We start from the raw sequence: 18,049 nt of genomic DNA on the forward strand, positions 1-18,049 counted from the left end.
CAACTTAGCCATTGTTTAAATTCACCTAAATAGTGTTTTAGACGACTAGCTGTAGTCTTGCGCCCATGGTAACTCAGTTGTAGCCAAAGGTAAATAGCAGTGTGTAGGTGAAGAAGAAATGGTTCACATTTGTGTCGTTCAAGGATGACTACACAGAGACAACACAACGCCCAAATGGAAGGATAAATAAAGTTTACATTACCTCCACAGTGGTTGCACACGTCTTTGTCCATGGAATCACTTTTTTCTTCAACCGGCCCCGCTGTGTTGTGTGTGTCTGTGTAGTCATCCTTGTCAAAGTGTTCGCTGCAAATGCGGTAATCTTTAGCGCGTAGTAGCCTACTTGTAGCAGAGTTTCCGCTATAAAAAAATGGTGCCGTCAAAGTCACAGGCAGAGGTTTCGTTTTACGGACATTCTGATGATATGCCGGTCAAATATCGCCTCTTAATTAGTCAAGTTGAGGAAAACTGGAGGCAGTCTATGTAACTTAAAAAATTGGTATAATCAGGCCGTATAGAATGCAACATGTTGTTATTATTAGCTTAACTTTCAAATAGACGGAAAATCAACGCCAATTGTTTTTTACTATGGTTTCACACACATTCACTTATTGAAACATTGAGGCACGGTGTACCTAATAAATAAAACATCTCCAGTTAACTAGCAGATTATTAGTTTAGTTCGCTATTAAAGAGATCTAGCGCTAAAATCTGTTGTTTTTGAAATCAAGCTGAGCGCTGTCCGCTGCTATCAGTTGCATGGACGACGCGCTGCGCGAGTTCCGCAATCTTCACTCGGACGCGCGTTTCAATCTATCGCCGTTGAGGAGATTTATTCATTCCGGTGAAATCACAAAATAAAATGCACACAAACGTGTCCCTGCTTGATATAGACTGTAACCATGCACTGATGAACATATGCTATTCAGTTTTGATGAGAGAAAAAAAAAAACTGAACAAGTGCGCGGATTAGAACCACTGATCTACAGGCTATAATGAGATGTTCCTGATTCACCATCGTCTGGCCTCTGAAAAAAGCTTTTAAGGCTAGTCTGCCTGGTATACATGAATATCAGATGATGTCACCAACGTCTCCTCACTGACGTCACTCAATTCTAAAACTTGTCTTCCACCATCTTGAGTACCTGATTCGGCAAGATCGATACATCAGTCGCAAAGGAACTAGAGCTTATTCTCTGTCCGAGCCCGAACTTGCGGGCCGATATTTCCCGTCACTATCCTCGGGCCGGGCCCTTGATCTAGAGACGTCCACTCCCAATGCAAAAGAGTGCGGCGCGGGACTAGATTTGATGGCCGAGTTCGAGCGGCAAGGCACTCTCTGTGTGTTTGCGCGTTGCAGGGAGAATAAAACGATTCGCGGGACTCCCGCAAACTGGAAATATCTATGAATAAAACATATAAAAACTAATACTTTTTGCAGAAAAGCAACAAGAACTAAAACAAAATTGAAAAGATTTACAGGCCAGAGTTTCCTTTTAAAACACGTTTGCAGCGTTGAGCGATATAGCCAATCACAGACATACGTGTTGATTTCTTCAACGCAAAGGCCAATCAGAAGCTCTGATAGACTCCCCTAACTGCTCAAAACTGACTTTTTGTTCAGAGCTCTGTATGCTGACAAATCCCCTAATTTTAACAAACAAAGTGTATATATTATGAAAGATTCATTGTGCAGTCAGCTTAATTGATATTAACAGAGATGTGAGATCGCGATTAACTGATAAAAATCTGCTTCCTAGCTAATGCCGTCAGTATTGTAGACAGTACTCGGCAGGTACTCAAGATGGCGGCAGTCAACTGGAAAAAGAGCGGATGACGTAATAGGTCATGTGACTGATATTCATGTATATTTGAAACGTCTCACTCAATCGTTCGATGTTTAGGTCTATTACAGCCGTTTTAGGCGTGCGCTTTATTTGAAATGCAGCATGCGATGTGGTTTCATCATTTTCAAACGGTAGTGCCTGTTCCTTTATATTTATAACATAGGCAAAGTTCGGTGTATTTTTGCTTTATACATTTTAGGCTTATTCTCAAATTCATTGTATTAGGGGGGCGGGATTATTAGTCAATTTTAATCGGACAATTTGACCGGAGAGATTTAATTTTGTCGGACATTTCATTTTTTTTCCCGGCTAATGTCCGGTAATTACCGGACAACGGAAACTCTGACTTGTAGGCCTATGGGAGTTTGCGCATCAAGTTGTAGTACAAAGACACAACTGCAGAATCTCGAGGTCATGGAAAGGAAGACGATGAAAATAAGTTATTTTGTTTTCGCATTCTGTTGCCATAATTCGGAACGGCACAAACGCGAACCATTTCTTGAACCGGTTCATTGAAACGGACTGTCCGAAAGAACCGGTTCGCGGAAAAGAACCGTCTTTTTTTGAGGAGAAAAGAAGTTCTACTGTCTTTTTGAAATTTTTGATGAGCTGGGTTCAGAAATGATCAAAAAGGACACATCAGGTTGGTTGCTGATAAATTTGTGAGTCTTTACAATATTATCATACACCAACACTTACAGTATTTCTTTAACAGCATTTACCTGAAATACATCTAAAGGACTTCAATTTATAATTTTGGAATTGCGTACAATAACCATCCAAGTAATTCATCACAGCTGACATTACATTAAAAAAACGTACCTCTAAAGAGTTATCTGGTATTAAATTCAGCAATGAAACGCAAATCTTCGATCATCTCATGCCTCCTTAGCGTAAATGTTCAGTCCATCAGCACCTTGATAACCTGCAAGGGCGTAGATTTGGTTTGAACATTGGGGGGGTTGAAGTTTGGGTATGCCTCCTGATATTGTGATCATGGTATAAATAATGGGGGGGTTTTAATGCATAGATTTAAATATTGGGGGGGGGTAATATCCCCCCCATCCCCCCCACAAATTACGCCCCTGATAACCTGTATAAGTGGGACCACAGCGAATTCCATGTTTTAAGACTGTGTCTGTGTCCAACCTGAAGTGTTTTAAAAGCTTAGAAGCGAGAAGAGCCATAATCTCTGCACGTCACATGAAGAACTCCAAAATTCCGAGGAAACAAAAAATGAAGATGTGAGTCATCAAAGAATAATAATACAAAAAAAATTGTGGGTTGCTGGCTACAAAACTAGTACAATTATTTTGGCTTACCTAACTGCCGTTTTAGCTGAGGGGAGCTCTGGGCATTTGCGGTCGCAGCTCCGTGTTGCAAGCACCAATCCGGTTCGGTTTTTTTTCTATAGACAGTACTCACAAAGGTATAACGATCAAGATTAACTTAAAAATTGCCCGGAGTTCTCCTTTAAGAGTTTAGGAAATTGTAAAAAACTGTATTACAATGTGATTATCCCTGCAATTAATTATTTTCTTTTACCTGCAGCATATCTTGTATTGTTCCATAAAAATAGCCTAATGCCGGTTGTGAACCGTATCATGGTGATAAGCTCTCTCGCTATAAGCGCTTTTCTGGTCTGCATGTAGCCTACTCGTAACAATATTGAATGTTAGGGTACTAGTCTACCCAATCTGGCAACCCTGGGAAGCACTTTTGTGTGTTTTCCCACATGTGGGAGTCGCGTGAAATCGGACACTTTCTTGATTGCGAAGGACGCTTGACGATGGATTGAGGCAAGAATATATTTGCTCTGTACACAGAACTTACAGAAAAACGTTACGCAGGTCTGGTCCGTGTAGCGCGACAACAACAACAACAAAAATATATTAGTTTTTAGCTGACGGATCTTTGCTCTGCGCAGTCTCAGTCTCCACCAGTGAGAGCATCAGTTTGAACAAGAACCTGCGGCTTTCAGCACCCTCTTGACTCCGGTAATGACACAAACAGCCTTTTTTTCTTCTGGTGATGATGTAGTTAAGAGCTGACAGGTCGAATTGAGAAAGTAAAACATTGTAGAATGTTTTCATGCACATTTTGTATTTGTCAGGATCGCTGTCTACTTGTTTTATTTTTCTGCCTCGTCTGCCTAAAAGTGGTTGCGATCAAAAAAGTTTCTATATTTTTGTTGTCATACAATCATTTAGTTCAAGTCTCATATCTACTATGCTAGTCTACAGCACAGCAGATTTGTATTGTCTTGTATATTGGAATTTCACCACTTACAGTCAGATTAAGACTACGATGGTATTTGTGAAGATGTATTGAGGGTGGTACACACAATGCATGAACCTTGGTAATCTTTGGTTTAACTTAATTCTATTGTGGATAGTTATTCCTTTAAAAAAAAAATATTTTTATCTAAAAATACCAAAGTATTTCAACCGAATCTTTCAGGTTATCTACTAGCCACAGCACACAATGTCTAACCTTTTCTACCTAGTAATGTATGGGATAAGCAAGGCATGGCAGTTTATTGGTTTTTTGCACAATAATTGCTCATTAAAGGGACATACATTATGTTACCATCCTCAACCTTAGCACAAAGCATATATCTGTATTTACTGTAGTTATAACATAGATAAGTGAAGTCATTTATCATAATGATAAACATGTTCTCTTTTTGAAGTCGTTCATCGTTGTGTTATTTTGTGTAATACATTGTGTTATTTTGCTTTTTGAAACAGAATGCTGCACCAAACTTATACAACTTCTCATGTAAGATGCAGTCTGCACTGTAAAGAGACAATTATTAGAGACAGATGTGGGAACTGAAAAAGTGAAAAGGTTTGCAGAGCAGAGAGGTTTGCTCTCTTTTTTGTCTCCATTATCCAGTAGATTTACAGTAATCTGAGTTGCATAGCAGCCACATGAGCTCACAGTGCTGTCCACGCTTTGTGCCAAACTGTCAGTGTGCACTTGTGTAATCAGAGAGACCAGATAGAGTGCTTTTTAATTACATTTTTAAACTGGACTCTGTTTGTTTTGTAAGAAGTAAACGGTGGTTACAATGATCATTCAGGCAGAAGTAGATTCTTCAAACTTTGACTTTTGTGTGAGCTTTATCCTGATAGAAGCCATGCACAGACTATGCAGTGATGGAGAATAGTCCAGTTCTCTGGCTTTGGTGGAATATTTTTCTTGTTACAGTTATTAAGTTACAATATCTAATATAGAAGACTCCTGATCATAACTCTTAATCACCTTAACTACGCAGTTTCCCACATCTATGATTGTGATAGTGTTTAAACAATGTTATCAACATTTCTAGTGATGCACCAAGCATTTTTTACTAGCAAATTGGTTGATTCCGATATCAAAACTTTTCTGAAGACAGTCAGTTCCCTTCAGAGATACATTCATATGAACCCCCACCCCCAATACAATATTTATATTTTTCTTCCTAGATTTCGAGCTGAACGAACAGGGAGATTGCTGTGCCTTGTGCAGTATTTTCTCCCCTCTTTGCGTCCATCTTCAGCGTGTCCTGTCTTTGGCCCGTGTTAACGTCCTGTTTACAGACTTTGTAATATTTTCACACAAACCATTTCTAAACATTTTGTTTTTATACATTACCTGTGAGGGTCAGTGAAGCCATACTCATTTTGATGTCCTTAATAAATGCTAAATATAAAACTATAGTTTTTAAATAAAAATACACCTAATTGACTAAACACAATCTTTATTGACTAATGCAAATATTTTTTCATGAGCAATTCCAATATGTGCTTGTCATGTGAGATACCTATAACATATTAAATAAAATAAATACAATATTCCTAAAAACAATTGTAATAAAGTCAAACAAATAATTACACTCATTCTTTTAGCAGGTGTTTTTATTCAAAGTGACAATGATAACAATCATATTCGTAAATGACAGTGATTCGGCTCTATGTCTATTAAACCTTTGACAAGTACGATCACAGTGAACATTCAGATCTGATCCAGAGAGATCAGTTATCATGAATGGATATTAAAAAGCTTCACAAACAGTCTTTTCAAATTATTATTCTGTCATACAATAATTCAGATTATTGCAGACGTACTGGGATAAAAGTTTATAGTTCAGATAGACACACTGATGTCAACATGACTACAATCACCTTTTGAAAGTAACTTTCTGTTGTTAAAAATGTTACTTTCTGTAAGTAGTAATTAGGCATTTTTTCATCCATTTTTTTCTATACTGTATAGTATATATAATTTTAATGTGGTGTAGATCACATGTAACAAAATCAGATGCTTCTTTATATGTAATTTTGTACCTTTGTTGATGAACTCTATGTAATAATTACTATTTTCATTGTAGGACATTGTTATTTGTGAGAAAGTCAAATGGTACAAACAGTTCTTTAAGTGTAAAGATGGCCAAATTGTATATTACAATTGTATAAATCTAACTAAATCCCTTGTTAGTCACCGCTACAATGGGCAATCTGTGTTTATGTCTGTTTAAGGTGGGTTTTAAATCTGTTGCCTATAGTCTTCAGTTTGTTTCCATGGTTTTTCATAATTTTTCAATGATTTGTTTGTTTGGGTAAGTAAGCTATACGTTTCTTTCAGTTTTTTTGTCTGTTCTCTGCGGAGTATTTTGTTTTGAGAGGTTTGTCAATAAAATCAAAATCTGCTTCATTTGCAACTAATTTGCCACTGACAACGGCTTGTTCTTTCCTTGAATAACTTCTTTTGTACCATTTGTTTGCCATTTTTGCAGTGGGTTGTGAATGGAGAACAAGGCAATGTATCTGACCACCAACAGTGAAGATAGGGATAACAGCTCATTTTATGAGGAGGGCTACGATGGGATGAATCTATCAAAACTCAACCTATGTGAAGAAGGTTTGTATCTTCTTTAGTATTTCTTTATTACCTGCACTGCACACCATCAAACACAAAGTTATTTATGAAATAAACATCTTCTTTGATTGCGTCTACCTCTTTTTGTACGGTTTGTCTATCTGACATCTTTCCATTTTGCTTTTGATCAAGACAGGCCCTTTCTGTCATATTGTCCCTGAAGATCTCAAAATTGCTGTCGTCACTCAAATTATTGAGAAACCTCAATCAGTCCCTGCTATATTTGCTAATTACAGATCAATTTCTATTTTACTACTTCTCACCAAAGTTTTAGAAAATGTTGTAGACACACAGCTGCAGTCTCTCTAACACTGTGTCACAACCAGATGCGATGCGATGAGATCTCAGCAGCAAGCAGTTTGTCTGTCCACAGAAAACATGATCACGGCCAATCAGAGGAGCGTGTGGGCAGAGTCTCTTTGCAAGCGCACTGCACTCGCAACCAAATGGATAAATATATAATCAAATTATTTTAACATTATTAAAAATATGTACTGAGTGACTTAAACAATATTTTTCACTGAATACACTTGACTGTTCACATTGAGTTTGAGTTGACTGTTTGAACCTTTTTGTTTCCTTTAATTCTAAAATCCATTGTCGATTTCGGTAGGCTACGGCTATAAATTAGAGCTGTCAACGGTAAAATGTTAATGCATGTGATTAATTCCAAATTCTTAACACATTGAAATAATTTAACGCAAATACATTCATGAAGCATGTGAAATTGCGTCATTACTGTAATTTACATCACGCTGTTAGATTAAATTTTAATTCTAACCCTTTAACCCAATTTCGCTTCTCTGTTTGCAATCAGATCATTTTAAGCAGCTAAACTCTGGGTAATTTTTCAGTCCAATTATCCAATAACGTATTCATTCAAACAGTCAGCCCAAAACAGCGCTAATGTAAAGAAAGCCAAGCTGATTCCATCAGAGATGGCAGACAGAATAGAGACTCACATTGTGTTTTCAGTGAATTATTAATTCCAGTGTGTTGAGTTTTAAAACATGAGCGTTGTCATATTATGTGATTGTTTCTTAAGAGCACGAGCCCTCATTTCTGTGTGAAATACAGACTGAACAGAACGTCAAAACATCCCACTGCTGTATGGCCAGAGGATACGCAAACTACACTTCTCGGCTACATAAAGCAAACTAATGTTTCGTTAGTAAAGTTTTGATGGATGAGGATTGCAATCAAGCTTGGAGAAAATCCCTACTGTTTTGTGAGAATCACCCTTCAAGCTAATGGTTTCCTTTGCTGAATATAGCAAATGATGACAAAATGAATATGTTAAACAAGATAAATTATGTATGCATGATTTGTGTGTGACAAAAGGGTGCGATTAATATCGATTAAATTTTTTTTATAACAAAAATCTATTGCCTTACTATGAATGATATTCAAACTCACATTAGACACTTTTAACATTGAATAAACATTGAATAAAGCACGTAATCAGTATCTGAGATTATCACTGTCATACTTTAGATGTTTTTGTTCCAGCTGCAATAGAAATGGAAACAATTTCTAAATTAGAATCGTTGCGTATTGCTGCCGTGCCTGATTAGGAGAAAAAAATCAATATAAATATATTATAATATCGAGCCTGGTTAGGCCGCAATGTTAGAGTAAAGAAAACCCTTTGAACATTGGCAGCTGGGTTATAAAATAAATTAAGCACACTAAATTGTAGCTTTTTTGTTTTTGATTGTTTGTTTATATTTGCTCAACTGCTTTAAAATGTTTTTTTTGTTACCTTTAGATATAAAAAAATAAGAAAATGACTACACATGCATAAAGACAATGCAAATATTATTTCACACACCTATCACTTGAAGAATAAAAAATACTGCTGTATATTTAAATGTCTGTGTTAAAAGAGCACAATTTAATGGTAAATTTAATGGTGATCAGTTTCTATCCTCTATAGTTACGCTAGGAGCTAAATTTTCAGCAGGAGCAGTTATTATTATGTAAATTAAATATCTACAATGATTGGTTGATATTACAAGGTAGGCTAGCCTACTATGCCAATGTATTTTTCTCAAAACTCTAACCACTAAAAGCGAAACACTCAACGGTGATTGTCTATTTTTTAATTTTTTCAAATGGAGGCAAAAGTCTCCGGCTATAGATTTTGCCTACACCTCCCCTTCTCTATCCCCTTAGATTCACTTAAAGCTGCAGTGCGTAACTTTTTTGGGTTAAAAATTATCCGAAATATTTTTTTGAGCAAGTAGGATAACCAACCAGTGTTCAAAACTATCTGCTTGCCTTAGCTTGATTCAAAACAGTAAGCTTGTAATAATATTTTTTATTCCAGTGGTACTGGTGGATTTCTGCAGGAAATTCAAGCATATCTTTGCATTATTACGTCACATCTGTACCAACACAATCTCATGAAAGTGCGTATCTATACCACAAATGTTATTTCTCGTGCCAATTATACGCCAAAAATGGTTTTAGCATGCATATGGTACGCACTGAAAACCCCTTGGGTAGGATTAGTGTCACATCCATAGAAAGGCAGACCAGGTAGATGTAAGCAAATAACAAGTTTATTGAAGTGCAGAGTGAGCGATGCTGGATAACTTGAGTGCGATGATGAATAGCAGATATGGTGAACACTTAACTGACGGTGAAACAATGTCTTTGCAGGATACAGACAAACTCGATGACTAGGGAACACAGGACGATGAACGAAGGAACCTCGGGACAACAGGTAAGTATCTTCAGGGTGGTTATCAGGTAAGTTGAGTCTGTAGCATCGAGAGACGAGACCAGACACTGAGGTGCAGGAGACTGTGAGTGAAGTAGTGAGTGCAATCATGACGTGCAGGTGCCGGTGATTAGAAATCAGGTGACTGTGATCTGGTGTAATGATCGGGTGCAGTGGGCGGGAGTGATGATGTGGATGGCTCCGTGACAGTACCCTCTCCTCCATGGTCGGCTCCAGACGACCGGAAACTGTGACGACGGGGACGACCACGACCTCTGGGCGCAGGATGAGTGGGATTATCTTGATGGAACTGGGTTAACAAGGAGGGATCAAGTATGTCAGCACGGGCTACCCAGGAACGCTCTTCTGGGCCGTACCCCTCCCAGTCGACCAGGTACTCCAGTCGATTGCCCCGTCGTCGCGAGTTGATGATGGATTGGACTCTGTAGATGAGTTCTTCTTCTGCGACTTCAGGAGGAGGAGGCACTTCAGGTTCACCGGGTTCTGTGTGGGGAGGAGACAAGGGTTCAGAATATGTTTTCATCAGTGAAACGTGAAAGAATGGAGAAATACGGTACTGTGCAGGTAGGTTGAGCCGGTAAGTGACGTCGTTGAGCTGCCACTGGATGGTAAATGGACCTATGTAGAGGGACTCAGCTTACAACAGGGCAGGCGAAGACGGATAACTCGGGTAGACAACCATACCTTTTGTCCAGGTTGGTATTGGGTTGTCTCTGATCTTCTGGCGTTGGCTTGTGTGTTGTGTCTCCGCACTGCCTGTTGTAGATGGACGTGAGCTGAGTCCCACACCCTCTCGCTCTGCTCGAACCAGTGATTAACAGCTGGAACCTCTGATGGTTCACCGGACCAGGGAAACAGGGGAGGCTGATATCCTAGGATGCATTGAAAAGGCGTGAGTCCTGTGGTTGACTGGCGGAGAGAATTCTGGGCATATTCCGCCCAGGGAAGGAACCGGTTCCAGCTGTTCTGGTTCTGGTGGGAGTATGACCTCAAGTACCTCCCGATCTCTTGGATCTTGCGCTCAGTCTGGCCGTTGGTCTGAGGATGATAACCAGAGGATAAACTGATGGAGACTCCAAGGAGTTTGAAGAAGGCTTTCCAGACACGGGAGATGAATTGAGGACCTTGGTCGGATACTATATCCTCAGGGAGACCAAAATGACGGAATACGTTCTGAAAGAGTGCTTCGGCTGCTTCGAAGGCTGTTGGTAATCCATGGAGAGGGATTAGCTTGCAGGCTTTGGAGAATCTGTCGACAATGACGAAGATGCAGGTATTGGACTCTGAGGGTGGAAGGTCAGTCATGAAGTCAATTCCCAGATGGGACCACGGACGATGAGGGATGGGTAGGGGAACCTAATTTCCTAAAAAAAACTAATTTCCCTCTTGGCTCTCAACGAAGGCGGTCGCATTTTCTCTCCCTCTCCCTCCCCTCGCCTCTCCTGCTTTGCTTCTCTCGTCACGTCTACTGTCTTGTACTTTGAGAGACCCTCGCTACACTGCTCTCCAAAACCAAGAAATTATGGATTTGATCAACTGGTCTCTCAACGCAATTGACACCATCTTCTCGACGAGAAGCTTGGGTTCGGGGGAACCTGACTGCCCTGCCGGGACGTTCGCAGCTGGCTACACGATGGACGCGTGGGAGAGGTGGCGGGTCGTGTGTCTGGCGGCTCTTTCCGTGGAGGACGTTGAAGATATCTACCTATTCGGCACCATGATAACAGGTCTTCTGCTGATTGGATTAGGCATTGCCCTGGTTTACCGAGGAACTAAGGAGACGGTGACAGCTGTCAAAAGCCCCGCAAGGCTGCCCGTGATGATTGAAGCGGTGGGCAGAGCTGTCTGCACTCAGACTGGGTCTATGAACCACAATATGGATAACATCATGGAGAAGCTCACAGCTTTGCAAAGGCAAATGGATCGTTTCAGAGACCAAAACGGACCAGGAGAATAGCCTGCATAAATTGAATGCGGCTACTCGCCCGAAGACCAAACAATCCCAATCTTATCTGTTTCGGCACCCGCCTACCAGCACTGGCCTTGGCCAAGGCCGCTGCTGGAACAACAACTCTCCCGGAAGAGCACTGCAGTGAGCCGCTCTTGCATTCCTTCCCCGACTCCTCAGACACCTGCTGATTGTTGACTCTGCCTGGGACATGATCAAGGTTGTCTCCATGGCAACTTGCTGTGTATCGCTATGACAATCCTGCGGACTGAGGCTCCTAGATTATGGTGCTGGCTTAGCGACTCTCTCCAGGCCTACACACACATGAACTTACACATACACAGATATGCACCTAACCCACACCCCATCCCACGCCTTCGCCGCTTCGTACCCCCAGTCTGACAGGCGGGTCTGTGACTAGCGCCATAATGGCTGCAGGACCGGATGCTGCTTGCCTGGGCTGGACTACCTCCATCCCCCACTCCCCACCATGTTGCAATGTCTTGTTTGTAGAGTGTACTGTTTATGTGCTAATGTTGCTGAGGTGTTTTTTCCTGTTCCCAGACTGTTCTCCTTACAGGAGCATAGTCTGGGGGTCGCCTTTTTTTTCTCCTCACCTCTCCTCATGTCATGCTGTTTTTTTGTTTTTCTCAAGTTGGCGCTGAATATAGCAGCCTCGGTAACACCTTATTACCAAAGCAAATTCCTTGTATGTGCACAACACTACTTGGCAATAAAAATTCTTGATCTTGACCAGTTTGCCAGCGGGCAGTCGACGGGGAGTGTTGGTGATGGCACAAACTGAGCAACCCTTGAGATATCGGGAGATATCTTGGGCCATAGTAGGCCACCAGTAACGTTGACCTAGGAGCGAGAGGGTTCGCTGGCTACCCGGGTGTCCAGAGCCCGGAGAGGTGTGAGCTGGACCTCCTGGCGGAGCAGGTTCTGCTTGAGTGGCAAGTCGAATATCTTCATCTAAAGACCAGAGGATGGGACTGACTATCATGGCTGGAGGGAGGATGGTTTCAGGATTGGTAGATTCCAGATCAGGTTGATGGAGACGTGAGAGAGCATCAGCTTTGGAATTCTTATATCCTGGTCGGTAAGTAACTAGGAAGTCAAATCTCGTGAAGAAGAGGGACCATCTGGCTTGGCGTGGATTGAGACGACAAGCTTCTCTGGGATATTCTAGATTGCTATGGTCTGTGATGACTTCAAAATTATGTTTAGCTCCCTCCAGCCAGTGTCTCCACACTTCTAATGCAAGCTTGATGGCGAGGAGCTCTCTGTTGCCGATGTCATAGTTCTGCTCCGCCGGGGACAGCTTCTTTGAATATAAGGCACATGGATGGAGTAAAGGAGGGTCCCCCTGCCACTGTGAGAGCACCACTCCCACCCCGGTGGATGAAGCGTCCACCTCCACGGTGAATGGTAATTCTGGATCCAGATGGATGAGGATGGGAGCGGTGACGAAGGCGTCCTTGAGAGTGGAAAAGGCGGTGGTGGCTTCTGGAGTCCAGGACAGAGACTTGGGCCGGGTCTTGAGGAGTGATGTCAAAGGAGAGCTGAGAAGACTGTAGTTATGAATGAACCTGCGGTAGAAATTTGCGAATCCAAGGAATCTCTGTAGTTCTTTGATGGTAGTGGGTTGAGGCCAGGTCCGGATTGTGTCCACCTTCCTCTGGTCCATCTGTATGTCCAGTTGGTCAATGAAATATCCGAGAAAGTGAACAGTTGAAGTGTGGAATTCACATTTCTCTAGCTTCAAATAGAGCTGTTGTTCCCTGAGGCGCTGGAGAACCTGTTTCACGTGGTGCCGATGTTCAGTGAGGTTCTTGGAGTATCTCAGGATATCGTCTTTTTTATCTATGACGAACTGTTGGAGGAAGTCTCGGAGGATTTCGTTCATGTAACCTTGGAAAACTTAAGGAGCATTGGACAGTCCATAGGGCATGACCCTGTACCCATAGTGCCCTGAGGGCGTCACGAAGGCCGTCTTCCATTCGTCGCCCTTACGGATGCAAATTAAATTATAGGCACTTCATAGGTCAAGCTTGGAGAAAACGCAGGCACCACAGAGTTGTTCCAGGGCTTAGGGGACCAGAGGAAGGGGATAACTATACTTGATGGTCTGTGATTTGAGAGTCCGGTAGTCGATGCAGGACCGCAAGCCTCCGTCCTTCTTTGCCACAAAAAAGAAACTGGAAGCGGCAGGGGACGTTGAAGAGCGGATGAAATCCTGGTGAAGAGCCTCCTTGATGTACTCCTCCATGGCCTTCTGCTCCGGGATGGACAGAGGACCCGCCCCAGGTTGCAGGTCGTGGCACAGTCCCATGGGCAATGAGGTGGTAGTTGCGTTGCCAACCGCTTGCTGAACACATCCTGGAACGCCCGGTACTCTTGAGGAATCTCCACCTTCATGTCAGACGCTGGACTCTCGATGGTAGTGGAGTTAACGGCGACAGACAAAGTGGGAGAACTGGAATAAGGACGAGAAACGTTGATCACGGAGGTTAAAAAGGTCTGATGACAGGAGGCACCCCACTGGAGAATCTTACCAGTAATCCATTTTATCTGAGGTTCGTGTTGGAGCATCCATGGGCATCCCAGGATGATGTCCGCGGTGGATCCTTCCAACACCAGAAACGAGATCTCCTCAGAATGCAGGCAGCCGATGCGGATCGTCATGGTGGGGGAGAAATGGCTAATATGACCACGACCCAGCGGCTTACCTAGAATGGTGTGAATCGTTAGGTTCTGGGGACAGCGTCTTCTCTTAACATTGAGCCTTTGAAGGAGGTTGCGAGAGATGAAGTTGCTTGCTGACCCTGAATCGATGAGAGTTTGCGCTGGAACAGTAGAACGGGGTGTTACGATGCAGACAGTGGTGCAGGTCAGAGATGTAATCTTGGGAGAAAGTTGGATGGTACTCACCGCTGGGCGTGAAGGTCGAACTGGGCAATTAGTGATGACATGTCCTTCTCCCCCACAGTACAAGCACAGACGATTAACCCATCTTCTTTGACGCTCCGCTGGTGTTAGTCGCTGGGTATCCACCTGCATTGGTTCTGGTGTTGGAAGGGCGGCAGATGGTACTAGAGGCGGAGGATGCAGAGCGGGTTGGAATAACGGACAAGCAGTTAGTCGTTGGGAGACTCGGATTGATTTCTGGATGAAGTGCTGTAACCCCATGTTATCATCATGTATAACCATTAAAGAACGAATTTCAAGATCCAGACCTTGGCGATAGGCGGTGAGGAGAGACACTTTGTTCCATCCGCTTGCCACAGCGAGTGTGCAAAATTCCAGGGCATAGGATCCCACCGATCGTGTGCCTTGTCGAAGTTTGAAGAGCTGATCATGGACGGTTAGAGCGGACGTGGTTTGACCAAAAAACTTCCTTGAAATGACGAATAAAAGCTGATATCGACTTGGTTACGGGAACTTCTGCTTGCCACAGTGCTTGAGCCCACTCTAGAGCTCGACCGGAGAGAAGAGAGATTATAAACGCTATAAGCACTCGATCAGAGGTGTACAGATGGGGTTGCATCTTGAAGTGAAGATTATACTGAAGGATAAACCTGCTGCAATCCTCCGCCTCGCCGCAGTAGGTCGCTGGTCGGGCCACGGGACTGGCAGAGGCAGCAGGTGAAGTAGTGGGGGGTGATGGAGGAAGTGCTTGGTGAACAGTGTTTACATTCGTTGTATAGATACGCACTTTCATGAGATCGGTCTCATCTGTACACATAAAGAAGGTGTCTCGGCTAGTAGGCTATGCGTGTTAGGATGTTGGAGGTGGAGATTTATAGTCTTTTCTCACAGCACTTGATAAACTTAACAGTGTTCACCAACCTGCCGAAAGGATCCGTGACACCCGTGCTTGAGCTCATGCTCTGCATTGCGATGGTCTGGTCTTCTGTCACATCCATAGAAAGGCAGACAAGGTAGTGGTAAGCAAATAACAAGTTTATTAAAGTGCAGAGTGAGCGATGCAGGATAACTTGAGTGCGATGATGAATAGCAGATATGGTGAACACTTAACTGACGGTGAAACAATGTCTTTGCAGGATACAGACAAACTTGATGACTAGGGAACACAGGACGATGAACGAAGGAACCTCGGGACAACAGGTAAGTATCTTCAGGGTGGTTATCAGGTAAGATGAGTCTGTAGCGTCGAGAGACGAGACCAGACACTGAGGTGCAGGAGACTGTGACTGAAGTAGTGAGTGCAATCATGACATGCAGGTACCGGTGATTAGAAATCAGGTGACTTTGATCTGGTGTAATGATCGGATGCAGTGGGCGGGAGTGATGACGTGGATGTCTCCGTGACAATTAGGGTGGGGAGTGTGTGCGTATTACACACCATAAAGTGCATATCATATGCACGCGAAAACTGCGTAGCATATGCACGCAAAAACTCTTTTTGGCGTATAAATGGCACGAGAAATAACATTCGTTGTATAGATACGCACTTTCGTGAGATCGGTCTCATCTGTACACATAAAGAAGGTGTCTCGGCTAGTAGGCTATGCGTGTTAGGATGTTGGAGGTGGAGATTTATAGTCTTTTCTCACAGCACTTGATATAATTAAACTTATCAATTTGATGGCGGATCCAGAAAGGTTAAAAAGACAATCACCATTGACAACTGGAGATTCACCCGTTGTAAAATGCAAAAGACTTCGAACTTCGGAGTGGCTACAGAAAAAAAGAGACTGGAACCATCCCATGCGAAAACAAGAAAAAATATCTGAAGGGCATAAAATGTAGTCACACAATGCTGATGTTGTTAACATTAACAATTTGAGAACAAAGTATAATTTGCACGGTTTGAAGTGATATGAAAAGCGATGGTTAGATTGAATCAGTGCGATTTACTGCAATGCTTTTTTCCCTTTGGTCAGAACAAAAGAGGATGTTACTTACTTGTTCAGATGACATTTTGCGTTGAAAATTCTAATGTTGCTCATACTTCCAAAAAGTAGAATCTGTGATTCCGAATGAAAGTATCCACATCGGCGCGGTGACTGACAGCCACACATTCTCCTTAAAACATTGGATTCATCCACGCTGTGCCATGCCGAGGAGGCACAACCCACGTATAGTTGATAATTCTGTGAATAACTGCAATTGCAGATTTCGAATAGAGAGGAACAAAGAGGAAAAACTACGGACTGCAGCTTTCAGCATAGTTTTCAGAACGATTGTAATTAGCCTACATTGGCAGATTCGACACATTCACTGGAAAGAGCCCAGTATTCAGTAATATTTTATGGTCTTACAATGGTGAAATTGCAAACAACAAATACACATTATGAGACACGAAATTTAGTGTCCAGTTTATAGCACTTTATGTGACACTCTTTCTCATGAAAGCTCATTGGCAGTCTTGCATGTCTTGGTACTATACTTTCCTGGACATTGTTTTAATTATTGGATTGCCAATACTTCATCTCTATTTTATCAACTGAATTGTCAGTTCCCAATTGTCAGACAGTACTTTCTGTCTTCTTTTTCCTCGTGCTATACACATTTATTACTTGTGCAACATTACACAGCAAGTCATTTGAGAATGCCAAAAGAGAAAGTATGCAGAAAATCTTGTTAAAAAAATTGTAACAGAAACTTTAACAGAACTAGATGAGACAAGCATTGTGGACCTTCTGTGTCGTATACCAGGATTACCATGCTTAAATGTTATTCAGGTGTTGTATTTAATTACTTTTTTCTTCTGATTTTTGTCCTCAAAACATTATTGTGTGTAGGACTACTTTCTCATTTTTCTTCCTTATAAACAGCCCAAACCTCCATTATTATTTCGAAAGGAAAATTTCAGAAGTTGTAATGATGGCTTAAGCCGTTCCTATGCAGTTCCCTTTCGAGGGAACTCGAACTGCATCGATTATGACGCATTGGGGAATGGCCCCAGCATAGCGGGTCTATTAAACTTAAAGTTTAATCTATTAAGCTTAAATTAAACTATTCCAATCCTGATTTGCATTGCGTCATGACGTAATGTGTGACGGCATACACGGAAGCTACAAAGGGACGCCGGCACACAACAGCGTCAGCTTTTTGCTCTTCAGCAAGTGCTCTGTGTACAACTGTCTATCCTATTTGGGGTTGTTTGTCCTGTGGGAACTTGAATTGTTACCATAAGCACAGCTAAAAGCATGTGTCTTCCTGCCCCCGTTAAACTTCGGGAGGTGACACACGCGATCAGTGTGTGATATGGTTTGGGTGCGAGGCATGCACAGTCAGCTCTTGAGGGGGCTGACTGTGTTCATTGAGAACTATCTCGAAGCGTACACCAAAAGAAAAAGACGTGTGCTTTTGGGTGTTTCAGCCTCACGCCTATTGACTTTCATCTCGAGGGAAGAAAGCCAATATGTACTATGAACGGCTCGTATCTCGCGTTGTCGAGGCAACATGTAGATTACGAGACCGATATACATGTATAAATACTATCTGGCTTTGAAGAGTTAGATATTTTTATTCAGCCTATCATTCAGACTGGGTTTCACTTGTCTGGTGTTTAAGGCTGCATTTAATTCTGATTAATTAAAATGGTGGGATATT

At 42.2% G+C, this 18,049-nt stretch overlaps 1 protein-coding gene across 4 annotated transcripts in view; it reads left to right on the forward strand.

Annotated features, from left to right (window-relative positions):
- The first annotated feature begins 3,552 nt into the window (after positions 1-3,552).
- scara5 (scavenger receptor class A, member 5 (putative)) overlaps positions 3,553-18,049 on the forward strand; it is a 168,106-nt gene continuing 153,609 nt past the window's right edge. For all 4 annotated transcript variants that reach the window (XM_077219657.1, XM_077219658.1, XM_077219660.1 and 1 more), the window contains exons 1-2: positions 3,553-3,844; positions 6,628-6,752. In XM_077219657.1, the coding sequence (XP_077075772.1) occupies positions 6,638-6,752 (115 nt within the window). In that variant the 5' untranslated portion in view covers positions 3,553-3,844; positions 6,628-6,637. The remainder of the gene's footprint in view (positions 3,845-6,627; positions 6,753-18,049) is intronic.

Source organism: Siphateles boraxobius, unplaced genomic scaffold, assembly GCF_051911475.1.
Source record: "Siphateles boraxobius isolate OS27281-9 unplaced genomic scaffold, OSU_SipBor_1 8, whole genome shotgun sequence".
Taxonomy (NCBI): Eukaryota; Metazoa; Chordata; class Actinopteri; order Cypriniformes; family Leuciscidae; genus Siphateles; species Siphateles boraxobius.